Below are 24,218 nucleotides of genomic sequence, written 5' to 3'. Positions count from 1 at the left end.
AGAAATCCAATGACATTATAAAAACTGTAGTTTTGAAATCACTGTTGCATGCCAGTTAAAGCAGCTTCACGAGGTCAGTCAGACTTCTAAGTTTAAACACCCTCTGCTCCTAATGCCATTAAGCAAACATACTTCTTTAATTACAATTATATAAAGGGAAAGACAATACAAAAAAATAAAATATCAAGAATGGGAAAACCTACAGAGTTCAGAAAAGAGGACTCTGGAAAATTAAAGTGTTTCTATTTTATTTTACATGGTAGGCTTTTACTTTTTATCCCTTTGAAATACTTCTAGTTTTAAATTAATAAAGATAATAAACTAATAAATTGATATGCTCTTTAATTGGACATAATAAAAACTCAGACATTACACCACAGGACCCATCATTTAAATATGCCAATAATAGAACAGTTAAAGTGATGCTGGCTAATGTGAGGATAAAATGCCTAGATAAAAGATGTTGTGGCTCTAAGGAACAGTGTGGATTAGAGGAGAATTGAGAGTGAAGCAGGTGATGCTTTAGTCTGAATCTGAACTGTCTTGCTTGTTGGTATGGTACTGGCTGACTGCTTCTTCCAAAGGAGCCATTGTACCATCCGGCCGTACTCCCATTGGTTTTATAAGCTCATCTCTGTAAGAGATTTTTTAAAAGAATATATATTAGCATATGCACACATACCAATTCACATGTGTATAATACAGTCACATACAGTATATGCTTTAGTATATAATGAGCCTTTAAAAGGAAGTTATTTCTGCTGAAGCCCTCTGTTTTGAAGAAAGAGGAACAAAAACCCTTCCAAAATAGGTGGGAGGGGAAGAGCAGGACAGATAAAGACTTCATTCATGTAGGCGGAACCTACTTAGCCAATTAAAGACACCATGAAAAGTCAGTGCTTAATAAGCTCAAGACAAGGAGCAGGTTCACTGTTTTAGATACACAAACTAGTTTTTCTTCTAAGAGTTCTCTGACAGCCATTTCTTCCTAAAATTTCACCTGCTATTATGGCCAATATACACCCAGGCAATTAAAACAATGATTTGATACATATTTATCTTGTTGAAGGAAATAACTCAGTAATGAGAACAGACTCTGCCTACAGCACTACTAGGGGTGTGTAAGTACTTGTTGATTCATTTAAAAAAAGCTGACTGATTCTAATACTATTGCTTTTGTTTGTGGCAGTTTAATTACAGGATTGACAGCCATTTTAATCTCTTCAAAGCTCCAAAGGCCTCTCAGCAGCTAATCCAATTATATCTACTCCACAAGCTACAGCCTCATCTAAGAGATGATTAATTATTGATTAAGCCAATCAAAAAGTATTAGCAAAGATTTATTTAATCCTTACTTTTTATCACCTCATTTATATGTGGATTATGGCAAAAGCTGTAAGGGCAAAGATAACGTTTTGATTTTCTGATGAAAAAAAAAAGGTGAATAAATATTCAAGAGTCACCTTAAATAAAGGAGCAGAAGCTTGATGTCAATTTACCCCTTGCTTGAAAGGCAGCCCAGTAAAACCGCCGATTTAACACACATATACCACCCTCCTGAGCCACAGACAACAAAACTCCATCACTCAGTGGGGAAGCAAAGGCATTTCACTAGCTCTGCCTGGACTGCACTACTACCTTGGCTTAAAAAAGTGACAAAAATTGCTTGTACACAGCTGGCAATCTAACTTTAACACAGCCATAGGAAAGGTAACATCTGAATTACGTGGCACGCGTACACTAGATACTGTACAGTCAAGCAGCAGTTAAATTAATTCTCCAAGAATCTTTTTTGCTCGGAGACCAACGGGAGAAATGCAGCTATTTGCACAGATGTGGCGATCGGGTACTACGGTGATAAGCTCACAAATCCCACTGCCTGCAGCATTTCAAAACATGAGAAACCGGACCTGGAGAAACTGCCACGTTTGGCTAACCAGGTCCGGGTGGGAGGCTTGGGGCCAGGGATTGGGGTTTGTAATGCCCATACTCAAAGAGCACAGGCCAGGCTCTGCCTGTGTGTGTAGGAGCAAGATCTCTCTTTAAATGGACTGGAGAAAGCTTGCCATACTTGAGGACTGACAGCAAGTCCTCTTCCTTCAGGCAATGCAATCTATAGTATGCAGATTCTGCCCAAATGAGAGCACTCTTGTGTCACTTCAGTTTTCAAGTATCTGCTGGAGATGTGTCAGAAGAGATCAAAATAATACTTGAAATTGGATTGAAAGGGCTCAACAAGCGAGAACTGCACATCTAGTGTCCAAACAGGACCAGAACCCTTCCTGCCAGCTATAGGGGTCCCCCAAAGGCAAAGCCAAAGTGCTTTGGAGTTGCCTCTGACAGGTAAGACGCTTCTTCACAGGGAAAACCCCTATACATTTAAGGCCTTTTTCGCTTTTAAACTTTAAACACCATAACACAAAACACGTGTCCTTTGAAATCTGTATTCAGTCTTGAAACAATTCTTCAGTGCCACTTACTCAAGTTCAAGCCTCAGTAGTGATCTATTATACTTATTTTTGGAGAGAAATAACCTGAAGGGTAAGTCCTTACTCGTATTTTTTAAGCACCAAAAGTAAAAACATAGCCACAAAGCACAAAATCACCTTTTCTTGCCCTCTAAGCTGAGAGATTCTTAGGTTTTTGTTTTAAAAACTGTAACACATGCTCCTAGGTTGCAACACTTAACAATGCAGCCAGAAGTCATAAAATCTTACTAGTCATTTACAATTTATTATTGGTAATAAATAAATTATAATAGCTAGTAACGGATAAAGAAACAGTTCAATAAAAAGGAAAGAGAAACATGGAAAAACAAGGTCCCAAGGTCCCCTTATGTGGGGACCTCCCTCTCCTCACATAAGGATACTTATATCTGTAAATGTTGTCAAGAAGTCCTATCTCATCATTTGTCAATTATAAAGAAATAGCTTTTTCTTTGGAACTTCCCTTTCATGCTTCACTCTTACATCCTGCTATACACACTCCAGAACTTGACAGAAACTTTTTCTCTTCCAGTGACCCATCTGCAGAGACACTTAACACCAGATGCAATAGACAAGACACATCCATATGCACAAGTCTTGGTCTATGGTTTTTGTGGGGCTTTTTTTGGGGATAAATTCACCAAGTTTTACATGACAATGTAATGTAGAAGTCTGAGTCACTGAAGTGCATTTGTATCTTCTTTTGTGATGCTCAAAAGTCTGTTTCTCAGCTTGCTGTAATGATTTCAAAGTGCACCATTGTGATCTGTGCTGTATTGCATTTGAAGTTGGTCCCAAGGAATTTCCTCCTCTCTAGGCTTTAACCATGAGCTAGGCTGATCTTGCATTTCATAGAATAACAAGGAAGTTTATCCATTACCTTTCTGTTCCTGCATGAGCTTCCTGCTTTGCAACTCCTTGAACAGGACGAATGATAGTTGTTAAAAGTTTGCTGTATTAGGAGGCTGAATACCATACATCCTTCCTCAGACAAATGCTACCCAAAAAAACTGAACTGTATGAAGGCAGAAATATTCCAGGCCACCAAAAGAAGAGGTAGAAGGAGAAGCAGGGATCAGCCTGTTTTTTTTCCTAACCATAATCTAGTCCTAAAATGGTGTAAAATACAGCATCCTTTCACCGGTGAAGACTTGACTGCAAGCTCTGAACACTACACAAACTTACTCCTGTTTTTCAAAGAGCAAAAATACAGAGGAAGACAGATGAGATCTGGGCTGCCTACAAAGCTAGCTTCAGGTGTTTGGAACAACTATCCACTAAATAACAGAATTTTGGGTAGGATTGCAAGAGGAATCACTTAGCTAAGTACCCTACAAGAGCCCACAGAGCTGATCCTTACCTGGTACGAAGAGTCTCAGGTCTGCCAGCTTCAGCAATTTGGCAGTTTAGCACTGCCTGCTTTGAGATCTCAACTGAGCTTTGACAACTTAGGCTAGCTAAGGATGTGCTTACTGTTTGAGAGACAAGGTGGCAAGAGAAGCACCAGAAATTGGCACATATAGCCTCAGAAGACAGTTCATTATCCAGAAACTGGATGTTTATGGTCCATCTAAAGGGCAGAAGAGAGGTCACTTCAGCCCTTAGGAATACTTCTGTATCCACAAAAATCTATACCAGTACACAATGTGCATATTTGCGCATATTTGAACAGGTCCTTATGAGACCTCCCTTACACTCAAACACACCTTCTTGCAACATTAATTTTTCTAATGCAAACAAAGCATTCTATTCAAGTGTACTTAGAAAACCACCATAATTAAACAGTTGGTAAAATGCATTCTCTTCTTCCACTTCCAGATCTCCCAAGAGTCCCTTCAAATACACCTATATAAGGTCTAGCTTCCTGCTTGTCATTTAGCTTGATAACGACTCAAAAATCATTCCCCTGCTTTGAAGGGTAACTCTTTTCTCTCTGGTCTATGTACTACAGGGCAGTATTGACACATGGAATTAATGATGATGTCTGTAATGAAACAGCCATCATGTAAACACCAGTCTGGTCCTTTGATAAAATGGCATGTTAGGGACCTATTCACCTCCTTATAATTGAGTACTACATAATAGTTCCAATCCTTTCATGTAACATTATTTTGTTCTATGATTAGAAAGGGGAGGAAAAGAAAAAACCACGTAACGTTGCCTTCTTCATTCATCCTATGATTAATTTTGTGTTTTTAATGAGTATGGTTGCTTAGACAGGTTCTCTTACATACTTGTTTTGTTGACTTCTGTTCAATGTACAACAAAACCCAAGCTGTGATAATTGGAGACCATTTCATCAGCAAAAGCATTCTTGCTATTAATACGAGGTTGGCTTGGAAAAAGCATCCTGACATTTTAAATTAGTCAATCAATATACAATTCTACCTACCACTTATAATAGAAAAAATGTTAGCATTTTTTCCAGATATTTTAATTAACACAGAATATTTCCAATAATCTATGATATGAACAGACACAATATCACACAACACTGATTTAAAGTGGCTAACTTGATATTTTGCAAAAATGAAAGGTTGAGTTAAATATTTTTGCAGATCTGGGGAGTTTTTCAAAGCTCAAAGATGTGCATAACATACAGAGAACACTGACTTACAGTCACAAGACAGTATGGACCCTTACTGCAGACAAAGCCCATTGAGTTACTTCAGGTCCAAGTTCAGGCATCTGGCAAAGTACCCAAGTAACAACTACATCTCCCAAGAGCTGCAGTAATAAAGATTTTTCATCTTCATTTACACTTATAATTTATATATTATGATTTTAAAAAGTAATCTCATCCAAACAAATTTGAGAAAAATATTAATTTCTGTAAAGGCTTTTGTAGAATTCAAGTCTATGTTGAAATATTGGGGCAGGAGAAATGGGTTCACAAACAATATTCAGCTTTCCTCCATATATTTTGATAAAACAAAACTGAGTGATTAATTTTAATTTAGCCTTGTTGATGGTCAGTTACCCCATGAACAGGCCCAAACACCAACAACCTAACAGAACAGAAAAGCTTTGGAAGTAAGACCAAAATGAAATGACCAAAAGCATGGATCAGTTTTACATCACTTCAAAGCAGTTTCAATTCTTCAGTGCCAATGCTGAAAACAAAGAGAAACCTGGAGAGCAAAAATCTACTGGCATCTTACAGAACAAGGGGGAAAATGTCACATTATTACTTCTAGTTTCAATAAGCCTGTACAAAGGGTACAGGGTCAACAGTTAGCTAGTGGAAGGCGTCCCTGCCCATGGCAGAGGGGGTGGAACTAGATGATCTTTAAGGTCCCTTCCAACCCAAACTTCATGATTAATGAAGACTAACTTTTCAATGAAGCAGTACGATTTTGAAAATTTGTTTCCCGAGTTCAATCCATTATCAGGTAACTTTGAAAAAAAAATACAGAGCCAGTTAAAGCCAAATCTAGAACATACGAGTGACAGACTGGCCTGATTATCCTCATCAGTCAGGAAGGGAAGCAAGTTTGCCAGTTTTTCAACTTTTTTTTTTTTTCCCCATACCTTTCTCCAGTAAAAGCATGCTGGCTCTTTAAAGCTTAGCTTCCATTACTGGGACAACTCAACGTGTACTAAGCAAACCAGTTTTGCTGTACATCATGCAAGTTCACTCTAAGCTCTTGCTCAAGCTGAACAGATGAAGTTACATAAACTCATTCAAGATTCGAAGGACCTGTTGGTTCCCTGTCCAACTTCCTCTCCTCTTATAAGCAAAGCACTGGACCAAACTGAAGCTGCTCAGTTCATGGTATATGTCCCCTCCCACAGTGACAACAACCAAGACCAGCAGAAATAGGAAACCTGCCACCAGCAGTCTGCCTCAAAGCAAGATACAAAACCCAGACTCAACAGAAGACTCCTATCAAGGCAACCTCCAGTTTAAATTTGTAGGTTGCAAACCAAAGAAGAAAGTGCATTCCACTGGCAGCTTTAAGTCTCTGAAAACTGCCAGCACTGAAGGGCTCCAGCTGGAGGCAAAAGTGTTAAATTCCAAAAACATGGAGAGACTCCCACTACTATCAGCATGTTACTAACTCCTTCTTCTTGTATACAAGACTGGCAGCTTCCCATTGTATTTAACATCTGCAAAACCCACAACTGCACTCAATTACATTCATTAAAAACATCCCACAGCCTCCCAAAACCAAGTCTTACTTTCTTTTTCCTTCCCACCAGCATTCCCTGCCCCCTCCCTCCCGTCCCCAATTTTCAGTAAAACAAAAAGGGTGGGAAGAGCAGTCAAGGGATTTTATTCATGTTATCACAGCACCTAAAGGAGTCACATCAACAACACTGTCCCACAGTAAACACTATACTAAAAACAAACCAAACAAAAACCTTACAACAAAGAGAGTCCCAGCCCTGAAGAGTTTGCCATCCAAGTACTATAGAAGAAACTGCAGGTGGATGTAACTGACACAGAAAGCCCAAGGTGAAAGTAATGCCACCGGCCAAGAGGATAAGTAGTGATGCAGGGCACCAGCTGTTTAGTGATTGTCAGTTTGTAGCAGGCAACACAGCAGGTGCCTCCAATCCTCCAAACTGAAAAGGCTCTTATGCTACAGTAATGCCATTTGGACTTTTTGTGTAACTGCTATAGCAATAGTAACTGACTTGTCTTCAGTCTTAGTTTATCTCTGGTCTCAATCTGCTTTTAAAAAAAAGTTTTAGACCATTTAGTCATTTTATTGTGGTACCCCTAAAGCTCAGCATCTTAATTCTCTAGCTTACATAGCAATAAATCCATTTTACATAGTAGTTCAATTAAGATTACATGTGTGTTGCATTTTCTTCTATTAAAAAGATTGCAACATATTACACTTGCTTTCCATGAAAATAATTTGAAAAAGTATCCAATTACTTCACTTACGGTCTCAGATCAGTTCTGAGATCCTTTCCTGCTTTCACTCCTGCTTATAATTCAGTCTTTGCCAGGTAATATAAAATCCAGATTCTCCCACATCTTTTGCTGTATTCCTAATCTTTAATAGAGATGTAAAAATACTTGGTTTGCTGAATTTCTCTCAACAGATCTTGTTATTTAAATATCTACAGACTCTCACAAAACACAAACACATTTCTAGCTGCTGAGTTTTCCCACCTTTGAAGAATGATCCACTTACATATTTACTTAAATTCCTACACCTCAGTTCAATGGTAAATTAGCATTACATTAAGTGTTCTGCTTATGCAGAAAACAAACTAAAAACAACTACTCCAACATGGCTACAAGTATGGGGGAAGAAAAACCAGCAAATTCTAGGCATATTAAGTCAAAGAGAAAAAAGCTATGGCTAACGGCACAGGCCTGTTCCAGTTTTGTACTCAGAAAGTTATAAAATAAAAATAAACTTTCTGTATCAATAACATACACCTTTACCTCACATTAAGTACCATTTTCTTTTATGGCATTACCTCATTTAAAACAAATTATAAAGGCTCATTTGTAATCCACTCCACACTTATTCTAATAAATCCACAATAATCCTTAATTGTAAATTCCATTTTAATTGCTCCATTATATAATTTATTGCTTCCAGTTACAACTATTTTCACACTGTATTTGTTCTTCATATAAGCAGCACATGTAAGCAATTACCATGAGATGCTGCTCATTGACTTGGGGAAATTAAGTACACTCGCCTTGGGCTTGGATTGTGTCCCGTACTTTAGAAGGAGAAATCCTTTTCATTGTTATCAGCCTACCCATTTAGGAGGCAGGTCCCCTCACGACCAGATCTTCCTGATTCTGTCCAATCCTCTCCAAAAGAGGTTTCCTCTGAAGTCCTGTTACATATCACTCTTTTCTTTGAAGTGCTAAACATTTTTCTCTGCAGTTAAAGTGGTCCTAATCCTGCAAGGAAGTTGATTATAGCACTATTTTGAAGCACTAGACCTTAGTAAAGAGCCAGGATGTGAGCTGCCTCCCCCAAAAACAGCTATGATACAATACCTGGAAAGTTTATCAAACATGTTGACAAGCTTCATAGCTTCATATTCTTTTTGTTCTTCTGTCATTTCATCCATCGGATTGGGCATTGGTTCTTCTAAGTGACCAGTGATAAGGTTAATGCTGAAGGTGGAAAAACAATACAGTTTACATTTCTAAAATGTAAAATATTAGAAATATGTAAATTGTCTATCTTCTTGATAGGAGGAAAGAGAAACACACTAACAGAAACCTCCAAGGCTAAAACTGTCTGAACTGCACAAGAAAGTTTTTAATACAAATAGCCAACCCTCATATTTACACCTGTTTTCTAGCCTTCTCTAGTGAATTGTGATAATATCTTCTTGTTGATTCACTGTATTAATTTCTTGTTAGCTGCTCAGAAACACATAGTCCACTAGTACTTGTTATGTTATAACTGATACAGAAGCAGTTTGAAAGCAGGGGAATAATGATGGCAATCATGACAATCTCATTAGTAATAATGACATAAATGGTAAACAGACCAACAGACACATGTTTGAAAATAATTCTGTACAGGCTTAATTTTAAAAATATAGACAGGTTCCAGTTACATTTTCTTATTCATGAAGAACCACTGAATTTTAGTTTACTATTCACCTCCCATAATGAATTTTGGTCAAACCAAATTAAGGTTACTTTGAGAATTTACACTGCCTGTTATTTCACTGTTAAAACAAGTGAATGGAGATACAGAAATATTAAGTAACAAAAGCAGGTAAGTAGTTTTAAATAACACTTTCAGGGCAAATTACCTTTTCAAGCAGCTTAATCACAAACATTTAACAGCAATACAGAAAATCAGATGTATAAAGCAACTTACAAATGTCCTTGTTTCATTTAAGTGTCATCTTTTATAACTAAATAGATGTCATATTTTTACATATATGCCTATAACCAAATGTTAGGCTTTTGAAAGAAGAGCAGAGACAAAAGAGCAAGTAAAAATATCCTGAAATGCAGAAATAGAAAAGAACCCTCCTGCTTTAGAGTTCTTTTCTTAGCACAGAATCAATTTAACTCCTGTAACTTCTCCTACATTTAGTCCTGTCTCTCATTCACATTCCTTAATAAGAATCTTAATTTAGCCACAGCCCCCCTGTCATACACCTAATCATGTCTGTGCAATTCAAGGAAAACAGAGTAAAGCGGAAAAATAACGTGCTTCAGATGCCCACTATCAACAATTTAAGAACCTACTTAAAATGGCATCAAATCATAGATGTAACATGACAAACTGAAACCTTTAACACCAAATCAATTACAATTAATAAAAATCAACAGACAGAGCTTCTATATAATAATTGAATCCTTCAAACAAATATATTGTATTCCTGGGGTGTGACTTCTACAAAGGTTATTTTGCTCATTCCATATTTACCTATGTGACTTACTCAATTCTTAAGGAAAATTTTAGTACCAGGCAATCTGACTGACTGCAACTAGACCTGCTGGTTTGTTCCTTTTTTACAAAGTCCTGCTTAAAACGTTAAGCCACATTTAACACCTTTATTTTCTCTGTTACAGTTATACTCCACAAACAATAGTAGTTTGTCAGCGTCTTGTAAGTTTATAGAAAATCTGGGGCAAAAGCCATCCTGGCTAAGTTTGTTACTATTTTTTTTTCCTAAAATGTGCTCAATTTGGTCAATAATCTCTTCTCACATTTGTATTTTAAATAGTTATCCAGACTCATAGTCTGTAAAGAAAGGGTCCCATCTGAGAACTCCCTCAAATTTCCTCATAGTTACAATGATGCAAATAATTTCTTCAGCTTTTTTGCTACGGACTTGCCCCCTTTCTCTGCTTACTTACACCTTGACCACCTAATGACCACACACATACCGCAGGTTTCCAGCTTTTGATGAACCTGTGAAGAAGGTTCTCTTTATTCTTAATGCCTGCAACAAGCTGTTCTTCAAAACCTTTTTGGCCTGCTTTGTTACTCTTTTACAGTATGGTCTCTGATAGCCTCTTTTACTCTCATTTTACAATTCCAGCCTTTTAAGTATCCATTTAAATTTAGAACACACATGTACTCTGAACCTCTAATATGCATCTTGAAACTGCTCCTAGACGATCCACAAACATTTCTCATTATTGTTCTTTAATTCTTTTTGACAAGTTTTTATTTTTACATAGTTTCCCTTACTGAAGTTAAATTATTTTCAGTGATTTTTTTTTTTTGCAGTCATATGACTACATGATGGTCACTCTTAGAGGCTGGTTTCTCAATAATTAGCCCATGAAGTCAACAGGAGACAGTAGTTAGTATAAGCACATGTAATTCCAAACCTGTCTTCTCTTTGATATGGTAAAACAAAAAAATTTATGTCAAAACATCTAAATTGCAACAGGATATGCAAAATTGAAAATAATACTATACTTTGGCTTCGCAGATTTGTATTCTTCTGTATCTGTATCTTCATCGTCTGAGTACCAATGATCTCCTCTTCCTCCTGCTAACAGGCCCCTTGCTGCCAACAATCCTGCGGCATTGCCATAGCCTGTATATTTTAACAAGCTGTCAACTGCAAAGAGTGATACAGAAAATTATTCAGCTCTATTCAGCTACAAAACAAAAACCAGCAGTGTTAAAAGAATTGAGTTACAGCAAGAGGCAAAGATACTAATTACAGCAAGACCTTATATAAAAGGGAGAAGAAAAAGAAGTTTTTACCTCTCTCTTTACAAAGAACAAAAAGAAATTCTGCTGCAATTTGCTTTACTCCAAGGTCAACATGTGTCATGAGGCGCACAAGCTTGTTTCTCACTGTTGTGCCAACTTCTGGACGATTTGATACATCTCTGAGTGGAGGCAACACCTAGCAGCACAGAAAAAAGGAAAAGCAACATTGAATGCATGGCAATACCTATCCAATCCTTGCAGAAACACACACAGTCAACAGAACATGAAAATATTGTCAGCTCTGCTCCTCAAAAAAAGCAATAAAATCAACCCAACTATGCTTACATGCACTAGTAATGACTCTTGCTTCTTAACATACTCAGGCCTTCTGGTCTGCCATCCTGGGCAGAAGAGTACTCAGTCCCAAATGTAGACTTTAAAAAAAACAAAAAGACAACTATTAGGAGCTTGAGAGCACAAATGAGTGTCCCAAAATAGTTGGCTAACAGGCAGTAACCTCATGTTCTTTGTTTCTTCTGTTTTGCTCAAATATCTGGCAAAAGCACTAAAAATACCAGCTTAAGGAAACTTAGAATATCAGCATGATGTGCAATTTACACAGAACAATGAATAACTTATAGTGAAAAAGCAGGAAAATTAGTCAAATTGCAAGTTCTACTACCATGAATTGCAAAAATTGGCTCTATGCAGGTAGAGGAAATCCGTACTTCTCCCAGAAAACACTCTTTTAAAAGCTGAAGCTGCGTTTCAAAAACATTTTGGAGAAAACACTATTTAACATCTCCTCAAACACACTATTTTCTCATTAAATGCCATTAATATTAACTTCAACCCTCAAGAAAGGTAGGAGGTGCCTGAAATATGGCTGGTTTTGCAACCTAACTTCTGCCTCCACGTGCATATGCCTTCAGACTCAAAACCTACATTAATTTTTTCACATTCACAGGATATGATACATGATATGATCTGCAAACAAATCTGGGCCGTAATACAAAATATTTAATGGTCTGATCACTCCTGGAAGAATTATGGATCTTCAGTGTTTTACTAGGGAATGAAACCAAATATGTCAGTAATCGTCACAAGAAATCGCAAACCCTTTGTTCTGTGCAAAATTACTGCACAATTACTACTGAAATCGGACTCACTAAGAACCCATACTTAAACAAATGAATGCTACAGCATTGACTACTTTGAAAAAACAGACCCTGTCTTTTTTAAACTAAGTATTCAAACAACTAGCAAAAATATTCTCCTTTGTCCCTACTTACTTTCCCCAGTGGGGATAGTACCATGACTGCCATTTCACAGTGTTGTAAGAATGAATTAGCGTTTTCAGAATACTCTAATACTAATACAGTGATGAGTGCCATAGGACAGTCCATGAAGAAATTAATCATTCTGTCTTCAGATCAGAATTTGAATAGTACACAATAAATAAAGCCTAAGGCCAACACTTAACAATGAGGATAATTCAAAATATCAAACATCCGGCCATGCAGTTAGCAGCATCCATCCATTCTGTGCACTATATGAGGCAGTCGTCCTGTGGTAAGAGACAGCATGCAATTGTATCCTGACATCTAGATGCCGAGATGTCATAAAAACATGCAGACAACTTCATTTTCTAACTTCTGAACATTTGGCTCTGCCCTTTTTTTTTTTTTTTTTTAACTGAACAGATTAGAAGAGTATCCTAGGAAAGAACCGTTGTGAACAAAAACAATAACACCAAGAACAAGTTTCTTAAATTCCTCAAATCACTTTTCTGGTATAGATGAAAGAGGTAGAAAATACATGCAAAATATGCTCTTTTCCTTTATAAACTCCATTTACGAATTCAGGCGCAGCTTTGATCTGGGAGTGGCATCTAAGATGCAACCCGGAAATCACTGCAGCTTAGGAAAAAGAACATTTCTCAGCTAGTTTCAGCTGTCTCTCCCTTGCTCATCTTTTAACTTTTCTCCACCCGACTTCAGGAAAAGCAGCAGAACAACCAGAAATACCACACCCAACCACCAAGACATAGATATCTTTAACCATAGCAAAAAAATATTTTTCCTGTAAAAAAACCTACCCACAGGCTGCATTGTATTAAACAGCTCTTTTAAGAGACTAAGTGATGACGTGTGCCTCTCTGTTCAGGGACAGAGTTTTACTCTGATAGAACAGCTGATACACACTGGTAAACAAGTTTCAACTCCAGTAACTCCTGCCTGCTGAGGTCAAACTAAAGCTCCAGCAGAACTCATCAGAACACCTGTAGCCTCACTGGCTATCATGCAGCTTTGCAAAGTTTTATTAACTGCACTGAAATTTTTTTGATATGCTGGACAGAAGGGGACAGACCTCACCGAGTTCTTTGCCCCTGTGTTACATGATCCATGGTGACCCACATAAACACAGCTTTACAATACCCCTAATGTTTTTATTTAACAGCTCTACAAAATGCATCGTGGAACTTAGGCCATAATATCTATTGATTTACAAGACTGAAAAATTATTTCTATAGCTGACAGTTGTCAGAGATCTAAAAGAAAAAAATACTGCAGAGAACTTTGTGGGTAATTTAATATGAAACCATTCATACTTTTAAAGTGTCAGTGTCTTGCACTGATGCAGAAGCCTCAGAAAGTTTATCATTAGCTTCATATTCAAATTTTGATTAATATTTTACCTACCTGAGCTTTGATAAACTTCCTGATATTCCTATGAGTTCGGCAGCATCCAGTTAATAAACTGAGAACTGGAGTCAGACCTTCTTTATAGCTGCTTCCCTAAAATAAAACCAAATACAAACAAAACATTTTTAAATCCTATGAACCCTTTTCAAATCCTATGAACCCTTCAATAAAATCCTATATGACAGCCAAAACATGAGCTTTACATAGATAAAAACAAAGCACCAAACGTTCATCCTCACACACACACAAGCAAGTATGCTTCAGATATTCACAGAAATTTGCTCTCAATTTTGAGGTGTTTCACAATCTAGAAGCAAGGGTATCCATATTTGTAATAAATACTGTCTGAAAGGTTTGTAAGAAACTTTATATATCTGCACTTTTGTCTTAATGAGAGAGGTGCCTTTTGTGAAGAATTTTTGCAGCCCATACCTTGTCTATTCTCTTCTCCATGAAATCCAGTAAAACTTGAATTGCTCCCATATTCATACCATTGTATTTTATATCTGTTTCCTCTTGAGATGATGGACTAATAAGAACATCCAAACAAGAGACGGGAACATTGCTTAAGAGGTTGATTGTATTGCTGAAACAGATTTTTAAAACTCATTATTCATTTGGAAGAGAAGAAAGAATTAAAAACAGAGTACAACTCACCATAAACTGTTTGTACAACTGCAACCAAAAAGAGGCCCTGCAACTCAAACAATGCTTTATTTTCTACTCCCTGGGCTTTCAAGAAGGTGGCATGCATTATCGTCTGAATGCTGGCTCTTGGAACAAGCAAGGAAAAAGAAAGACAAAAGCTCCAAAAGCTATACTGCAGCAGGGCATTATTACTTCCAGCCCCTATGGTATCCTGTCCCATAGATAAGGCACAGCTTTCAGCAGTGTGTTACAGCAGCTGATCTTGCAGGACAGCAGGGGGAACTCTCACATTGATTTGCAGCAGTCAATAGTTTTTTTCCTCCTTGAAACGTGAAACATTTTAGAACACATCATATTACCATCGCTAATGTGGTAAGTACACCACAGAAAACATTTCCTCCTCCTATAACAGTGGGGCATGGTGGCAATTTCTCAGGTCCCCTGAAATATTTTCACTTTTACTTAGCTAGTAGTGTATAGGAAATGCAGAAGGCTTTTAACGCATTAGAAAAAGATTCAGCTTTATTTACCAAGCACTACCTTTGCAGTCTACAAAGCACAAAGAGGAGAGCTTCTGAAATATCCATTCAGTGAATTAAAGTAGATCACAGGGCCCCTGCCTCTTTAATGGAGTAAGATGGAACTTACTCCGCAAGGGTCTCTTTTGCATGGCACACATCCCAAGTTTGCTATCTATCCTGTTCTCATTATACAGACTCACGTTCGTACTCTTCCTGAATACGGGGCTAAATTACACAGCTACTGCAAAAATTAGAATTCTGTTATTATTTATTTGCTGCTGCCCAACTAAACTTATAAATGGATATATTTAGAAATACTACAGAATTATTTACGCTTACATATGCAGATGTCAAAGCTATTAATGAAACTATGAGTACTGATGTTTCAAGGGTCAGCGAAGTGTTCCGAGAATAGAGAAACCTTTCCAAACAACTTCATTTAACACTTTTGATAACATCTACTTGGAAGCTTCCCTCAGTTTTTATGTTATTAATACAATTCTAACAAAGAATTAGTAAAAGAAAAAAGCAAGTCATGGCAATCAAACATAACAGGATTTCTAACAAATGTGCTGGTTTTGGTCTGATCAGACTGGGTGACTGTTCCTCATTGTGCCATCTGCCTTTTGCTCTTTTAGCAACTGAAATTCAGACAACTCCTACTTTTTGGAAAGTTTCTAATTCCTGTTTAAGATACGTCTTTTATATCATGGAAGTTATTCCTCTCCAATAATTCAGGAATAGTCAGAAACAAAACAGACTGAAATTCAACAAATATTTGGTGACTTCAAGCCTTTCATCGAAAGTTCTCTTTTTACCAGTTTCTTATTAAACAACCAAGTTCCCAAACACCTACAAAATTAATTTTCTGGATCACTGTGTCTGAGCTATTCTTTTCAATAAATGAAGCCCAGCTTTCTGATCTTTGTCACTCCACTGACAGTTTTATTTGTGGTAGAGGAGTGTATGAAATTCTCCAGCTACCAGGAAGTCAGTGACTATGCACAGATCTGCACAATAGTGTTTGCATTCCTACTCCAGGGGGTAGAAATACTGCGTATATTACTCTCCCCTTTTCGGCTTCCTAGAGATCATTAATCACTGGGACATGACATCCACCCACTCATGCTCCCAGCCCCCTCCTGATATGCAAATTCAGAAGCAAAGGCCTATTTAGAGCTGCTGAATGCCTTGATTAAAACCTTGTTAGTGGGCAAAAATGGCACTCACTCTAATATGTGGTGCTTTAAGCTGTTCATATTCAAATGTTAAGTAATGACATGACAGAACCACAATAATGACAACAATACCAGGTACTAAATTTAGTTAAGATATTTTTATAGGTAACTTCTGCTTATTTATTAGAAATTGAGTCACACTGACAATCAGTACATCACAGTTCAGGGCATGTATCCAACACCTGATGCTTACATAAAATAAATCCTCAACTTACACATTCACAGCACAAGCATTTCATAAAATGTGCTTTAGCAGGCTGCACGAACCTTTCATTTAAGCATCTTGCATTCTACAGATTTACAAACTTAGAGACATGCAAGTGATTAGCAATCTAAGAAACATACTTATGCCTCCTTGACGCTTCATAAAGTTTATTCTTATTCAACACTAATTATACTTTATCCCACTTTTAGCATTATTTTCATAATTGCCTTATTGACAGGCTCCAGGTGGAAAGCAGAGCGAGAAGTTGCACTGCTCTCTGACTCACCCCTCATCTCTAGCAATAAAGATTGCACAGTCAGAGTCCAGCATACTGAACAGCCCAAACAATGACACAGCCTCATTTTTTAGCTATGCTATGTTAGCTGTAGACTGCTAACACAAGTTTATTCATTTGCTATTGAAGATCCTATCAGAACGAAAGTTTTGCTTGACCAAATACATCAGGGGGCTGAAGTGGGGCCCTCTGATGCAGCCCCTTGATCCCTCTGAGGATTTGCAGGGACACTACTTCTGACTGTGTCTTGTCTATGCCAGAACTGCCTTCTGATGAATAGTCTTGGTGGAAAAGCTTATTAAATTATTTAGCTTTTATTGCATCCTGTAGCACTCAAAGACAAAACTAGGTTCTGCAAACAGGCTGAAATATTTGAATCACAAAAGTCAAAACCTGTGCAGTGCTCTTCTAGCATGTTAAACCCCTTCCCGAGATGACATAAATCAGGATTGAATGGTACATGCAGCAATGCTATACTTGCACTCTTTCTTCTATCAGCTTGAGCTAAACAAACTAGCTGCTGTTTGCTAACAGATGGAAAAAGCTGTTTTCCCAGCATAACAGAAAGACTGATGTTATATTGCGCCTGATGGAAAAGGGGAAACAACGGAAGTGACACAAGGCAGTGATAACCATCCTCATTTCTTTTCTGCTTTCCCCTCTCAGAATTATGGAGAATCCTTGCCTTGATGTGGTGTCTCTGTAAGGTCCACGTGGGCAGCATCTCTACACAAAACATCCTTTCTGACTGAAAACAGCAAGGACAGAAATCACACCAATACTACATATTCTCCACAGCTGCCTACTTGTGTATGTAAAGCCCTTTTTGGATCTCATGTGCAAGTGTTCACAAAAGCTAAAACCAAAAGGACCTGAATAACATGCATCCTTTTGCAATAGCACAAGAGAATTAAATTTTACAGAGTGATATATTTTACAGGGTGGTAGACTTTACAGGGTGATTAGACTAGTCAGACTCCTGGACAAGGAAGCAGAACATGTTTTCATGGGAAGAGCATCTGCTGTATAATAATTCACCAGAATATCAGGCAGTCTTGCTGACTATGTACAAGCTTAAATGCTAAAGGCTGATCTCTGCCTTCTCGTAGTTGTTGAATTTATCCAAATCTGCTCAATTTTCCCAGTAGTGGGGAACTTATTCCCACTAGTCCCTCCCTTAAAGAAGGAAGAGAGCATAAAACACCTAACATAACCAACAGCAGCAGAGAAAACATTCAGGACACACTCAGCACTAACTTTAGTCATGGCAACTACTGCAGCAGTATCCTCAGTTATTCCAAACTAGTCCGCATCAACTGAGAAGAGCTCTGATGTAGGATTTTAGCTTTTACCTACTAAGACTGTTCATCTCTAAGAGCTTTCCAAGATTTTAATCAAGTTCATTTAACACTTTAAAGATTGCTGGGTGTGAAAAGCTGTATCTCTCTTCCTGCAGACTGCTGGTTCAGAAGAAGATATTCAAAAGATCCTACACTTGGATATACGGACATCTCCGAAGAAGAAAATAGCAACACTAACTTTCCTTGCTTAGAGATAACATGGAATAGCATTTGAAGCTACTGTACTGTCAGGCTGTGAACAGCTGACTTGCTTGGATAAAAATAAGGGTGTCACAGAAAAAAAAAAATGACACTGAACAGAGAACCACCACCTCATTAAAAATACTTCAAATTTTGATTGAATTATTGGCTGCAAATACACAACAAACGGTTGCAGGACTAAGGAAAAAAAATAACAATGTGCCTAAAACTGCAAGATCAACTCATCTTTGAAAAAAGTAAAGATTATTACCATGGAACTGATATTTGTACTTTTAATAAAGCAGCTTAAAACTATTGGAGATAAAACATCAACTTGTTACTTCCATCCCAATCCAGCAGAACTGCAAAAGTTATATATTAAAAAAAAAATCTCAAAATGCAGTTTTGCCATCAGCTTCTGTACAAAACAACAGAAGTTGCATTCCACTTCAGTTTGCACTGCCCCTAGAACTTTCCATATGTATTTTCATCCCCAGTTACACACACACACACAAAAAAAGATTTCAAAAAGATCAGTTTCATTATTAGTGATCAAAAATAACAATCTTGCCAGCCACTTTCTCTCTGGAACACTGGACATGCTTAAACAATATTTCAGGCAAACAGCTTTTATCAAGAAGATTAATATTTTACTCAAAATTAATAGTTTTCATTGTTTCTCATCTTTCCACTTTAGATTTTAGGCAAAGTATTTTTTTCTTTTTCTTAAAAAATAAATAACCTTTTAAAATGGATTGGTTCTGCAATGCTACTAACCTGTGCAACTCTTCAGTTTTGTCTTCAGTAGGACCCGTGGTTAATAAGCAGTGTCGAAGGATGGCAGCCATGTAACGAAATTGATGAGATTCATTCTATATAAATATAAATTATGAAGATATTTTTTCATTTTGAGGATTGCAAGTGGGGGTTTCAGGTCACTAGAATAATAAAAATTAAAGATGGAAAATACCTGATTAGATAATAGCATCCATCCCTATCAATAAAAGGACTGTACCTTAGAATTCACTGAATGCTTAATGCAACATAAGTGTCACATGCTGGGCTTCTAACAAGGCTTTGTAAAAGTCGCTGGGGATTTTTTCCAGTTAAATGAGCCTTCACTACCAAGAAACCCCATTACAAGCATTTGCTCAATTCCATACCACTATTCCAAATATACCTCTACTATCTTCCTTCCTGTGTTTACACCCGGCCGCCTCTTCATCTATTTAGATTACATATGTTCTTCATTTAATTTGCCTCCTCCTCACTTAGACCTTTTGCTGCCAACAGTTTCATTCCCCAACCCAGTCTGTTTCTAATTCACTTGCTTCTGTTCCCTTGATACCTCTTCTCCATTTCGTTAATAACTTCTCTACTCTGAGCAACCTTATTTGCCCTACTTTTGCTCTCTCCAAGCAATTCCCCTTTTCAATCTCCCACCAGACGGCAGCCACACAAAAGTACACCAGTAACTGTAATCATTTCACTGTGTGTATCGTTGCTCTGGTCCTTTTTCATTAGCTCTTCTTGGCATCCATCAAATGTTCTGGTGTGTTTGACCTAGCACAAAGCACCCCGACGCATCTTTTGTAACATCAGCGTCCAGATCTGCCAACTGTACCACCTGCAGCTCTTGTCTGGCTTTGCTACTTTGAAACCATCTCCTGTCATTAAATACTGGTGTTTCAAATGGACCTCTCCCCCTTACGATGGATCTCATTTAGCTTTCTGCCCACATGCTTAACCTCTCTGCTCTCCTTTTATTTTCTATCCCATCTACTGTTTGCCATCTCTTCAAATTCTGCATCTTCAGCCCACTTAATTAACATGCTGTTTACTGTTCTTACAGATCATTAATGCTTCCACAGGGACACTTGCTAAGCAGAATGTCACCTAACTTATCTGGCTAATGGTTTACAACTACTAAATAGCTCTTTAAGTTAAAGGTTCCTTGCTTTTAGAAACTTCCAGTAAAGAGTTATTATGTAAGCTTTATCTCAAAACACAAAATAAGCTTCTCCCACCCTAGCATGAAACTCTCATCCAAATTGGGGGGGGGGGGGGGGGTTAAACCCCACCCCCCCTCACAAAAAACCCCTCACCATAAAGGGGGGGGGGGGGGGAAGTTACTAGCACCAGAATTTCCTCCAATCTGAAGGAAATTTTCCTGAGTGCTGCATGCTTGTGCTCTTTAAGGAGTAAAAGTTTTGTAGGATAAAATCTCCCTCATTTCACAGACAGGGGCCACACAAAACCTCGTCAAGTAAAGCCACAACTGGGTGTCACCTCCTGCCCACCTTTCTGCAGTAAACTGGGCTTCTCAGCTCTCAAGATTCTCAGTATTTTGTAAGAGTATACCCACTTCAAGATCCAAATTTCAAGAGCTTACTCCTTAAGAGGTGAACATGTAATAAAGCTTAATTTTCCAGCTTAATATCTGACGTTATTTCCTCCTCACAGAAAAAGTTAATCACAAATATTATACCCCTCAAACTCTGAAATGGGAAACATTCATATAGCTGTGTTACGTGCTTGACTTTGGGTAATTTTTCTCCACTGAAGTTTCTACCTCCAAAACAATCAGTTACCTATAGCAAGAACTTTCTCTGACAAAGTCAAAGATATTTTTAATAAAGGTCTAAGGAATATAAACAAGAGAAAATTTCCTCACTTTCTTTATATTTCCTTGAAATATGAAGTATTAGTGTCTCTGATCACCCCCCCATCTTAAACTTCAAGATTTCTTGTTCAGCGTATCCTTGAGACACTAAAGTAAAGAATAAGCTTCAGACTTTTCTCAAGTTTAACATTCCTTAATGTGATGGTTAATGTCATATTTGCTGTTTAGTTCAATGCACTGAAGAGAAAATTATTAGTCAATTTTAACTACTGTAAACTTCTGCTTAGCTTTATATGCTGCGTATTAACGATGCCCAGTGAAAAGTTAACAACACTGTTTTAGAGACAACATGATGTGGACTAAAAAGAAAGATTCCCTATATGATTTCCACTACTGTAGCACAGACATTATTCAACAAAAAAAGCTATTGTTTCTGTTTATAAATTTAGCGATGCAACACACAGGAAGCATATTTGTCTAAGAAAAAAAATAGATCTGATGTTATAATGAAAAAAACAAAACAAATCTTATTCATAACAATGAACATGCTTTTGGTTCTCCTACTTGACCTCATCTTAAAAGATCACACTTAAGTCCAAACCTGGTGTTGGGAGGATGGGAGACAAAGACATTAAAAACTCTTTCTTCAGACTAATTTGTTAAAAATCAGAGTTGATGTGCTTATCACCATGCCCAGAAAAACAGAAGAAAACCAGGGAGACTTCCCAGCTCTAATTATCACCCTGCTGCCATAGTCCCCTATCTCCAGGGATGTAGCCATCTGATACACTTACATTAAAAAGTTCTTCCTAGCCAGCTAATTATTAGTGAACAGCATTTTTCTTTTGGAAATCTAAGACTCTTATGAAATAGTCTTCTTTGCATTCTTTTATTTGAAAACATACAGCTCTAACTTGCATTATATAACCCAAGATATTCTCTCATTACACAGAAAATGTATGGATTAGATTCTCTGCCCAAGTAGTAACAAGAACAAAAAAGTTATTTTGGTATTCAAAGCAATGAGCATTAAAGACTCAACACCTCTCGAAAGCCCAAGATCATCAACACATGACACACTTAGAATCCAGACAAATTTTCTCAGACTGATTTTGCATATAGAGAAATTATGATGTAAAATTTCAAGACTACCTTAACTGCTATCTTGAAAAATGCAATCATATTCCATCAGAATTACAACAGCAAAAGTTAAATATCAAAATGCTTGCTCTGGGGCTTGGACAACAACTGCCTCTTGTGTATCTACCTGCTGGTTCTGGCTCTTGCAGGCTAAACAAAACCAATTGGAACACAAGAACACTTCAGATAAGCCTTACCTCGCTGTGGACATTCCAACTGTCAAGTGTTACATTAAAAAGAGCCTTTAGTGCCTCAATGGCACAATCTGTCTCTTGCAAAGACAGAGGAGGCCTGTCATTGTCTTCCACTGTTTTATATTCTTCCGTCCATCTTACACTCAGGGAACTTTCCAAAGCCTGAGTCAAAACTTGCACCCCTTGTAGTTCCTGACGCAACTGTGATCTAATATCTGTGTGTAGAAGTGACAAGAGGAAGAGGAGACGCAAATCAAAGCATTTAATGTCACCAACGAACTGTTGGTCCTTGCATTTTTCCAGGAGATTGCAGAGCATAGCTGCAAGATTCAGTTCCAAACTGAGCTTCTGTGCAACAGCACTATTAAAAATTATGTTACAGAGGCATTTTAAAGCTTCTACTATAACAGGAAATTCAGACACTCTCTCCAAAGGATCTTCCACAGTGTCCAGCTTTGCTAGCTTCATAAGGATCTGCATGTTCCTCTTTGTGGTTACAGGCACTAAAACCTTCTTGTCCCTGGAGAGAATCCGGAGGGTCTCCAGGCACGCAACTTGACATGAAGTTTTTGTGTCCTTTTCAAGGATGTTTAGAATTCCCTCACACAGTTTCTATGAAAACACAAACAAAAAAGAACAGTTTTAGCATGAAAGTATTGGTGGCAATGGAAAACTACTTTTACTAATCTTCTGCATAACTTCTGAGTTTTCAGCTGACTTGAGAAACTAGGTGTTCTGTATTAGCTCTTCAAAATATGAACTATTGCAAAAGACCACCAAAGACCACCAAAAGCAGTTTTCCTCCTGGATACAATCCAAATACACCAACACTGGCAAAAGCATTAAGCCAAAAATGGCAGATGCTATCCACCACGGCCAGTTACAAAGTTTTCTCAGTGTGAGGACTAGAACCTTGAGTAGCCAGAGTAATGAAGCTAGAGAGAAGTGAAAGGTTTTAAAAATCCATCAGAGTAGAACAGTCACACCTACAGTACCTACAAAATTACAAGTTGAGGTTGTTTCAGTCAGGAGTCCAGGAGAAAAGAAACCAAACCAAAACAACCGCTGCTCAACATACAAGTATTAATACTCCTATCTTTGGTAACAGCTACAATTTCTGTTGCCACTTCAACCTACCCTATGGACTTCTCCCATCTTAAGCGCGATTCTTAGAAACGTTACCTCTGACATAGAAACATAACACAGTTTTATTGGAAAACTTGGGCTGTATTTTACCAAACCAGCAAAACTGCTGCTTTGTCAACATAGATTGTTCTTTAAGTCGAAATACTTCACTGACACTTTGTACCAACGTGACTGCAGGGGCAAACATTAATCATATAAACGCTGCATGAGAAAACACAACACTCTAAGAATCTGCAGGTCAGAAAAGTAACATCTGAACTACAGAAGAATTACCTTTTATAAGACAGAAGCAGACAATCAGATGATCAATCAAAAGTGAGAAACAACAGGACAGAAGAGATAGCTTGAAGGGGGAGACCTCCATATAGGGTTTTTATGCCTTAAGCTCAGAACAACCCTACTACTCATGGGTACCAGAGCCAGAAGTACAGTTATAAAGAAGTTCCCAGATAAGTGTCAATACAAACCACATTGCACCTCACAGGACACAGTTCCTCCCCACTTCTCACCCCACAAGCTTTGTGTCTTGACCACTGACACAAATAAATTACCAAAGCCAGAGTAGTAACTGAGTTGAACAGCCCTAGTGCAAGAGTCCGCTTAGGACCTGAAAATCATGTCATGGTCTCAGGCAGGATATGGCAATAAGAAAGTGATTAAAAAAAAAAGCACAGAAATAGTAGTAAAGTGAAAAATAGTTCTTGGAGAACAGTCTCTGGAATTGCACCTTTCAAGACCACCACAAGAAAGATGTAGGGAGCAGAGCAGCCCATCGCCCTGACCCAAAGTTCAAAACCAAAGTTCCACTTGGGACATCCAAGTAAGTTTTGTTACTGTGATCACTTACAG

At 37.7% G+C, this 24,218-nt stretch overlaps 1 protein-coding gene across 1 annotated transcript; it reads right to left on the bottom strand.

Moving 5' to 3' along the window:
- Positions 1-321: 321 nt before the first annotated feature.
- RIC8B (RIC8 guanine nucleotide exchange factor B) lies at positions 322-22,835 on the bottom strand (the record flags this gene model as incomplete). The annotated part of the gene is made up of 8 exons (XM_010078275.1): positions 322-634; positions 8,467-8,586; positions 10,871-11,015; positions 11,165-11,309; positions 13,816-13,911; positions 14,251-14,404; positions 19,044-19,138; positions 22,227-22,835. Coding segments are annotated over 8 exons (1,476 nt in total), but the record flags the coding sequence as incomplete, so codon positions are not given.
- Positions 22,836-24,218: the final 1,383 nt, after the last annotated feature.

Source organism: Pterocles gutturalis, unplaced genomic scaffold (genome assembly GCF_000699245.1).
Source record: "Pterocles gutturalis isolate BGI_N339 unplaced genomic scaffold, ASM69924v1 scaffold42008, whole genome shotgun sequence".
Taxonomy (NCBI): domain Eukaryota; kingdom Metazoa; phylum Chordata; class Aves; order Pterocliformes; family Pteroclidae; genus Pterocles; species Pterocles gutturalis.
Note: the sequence above shows the minus strand (reverse complement) of the source record. Positions and strands in the feature narration are given on the sequence as shown.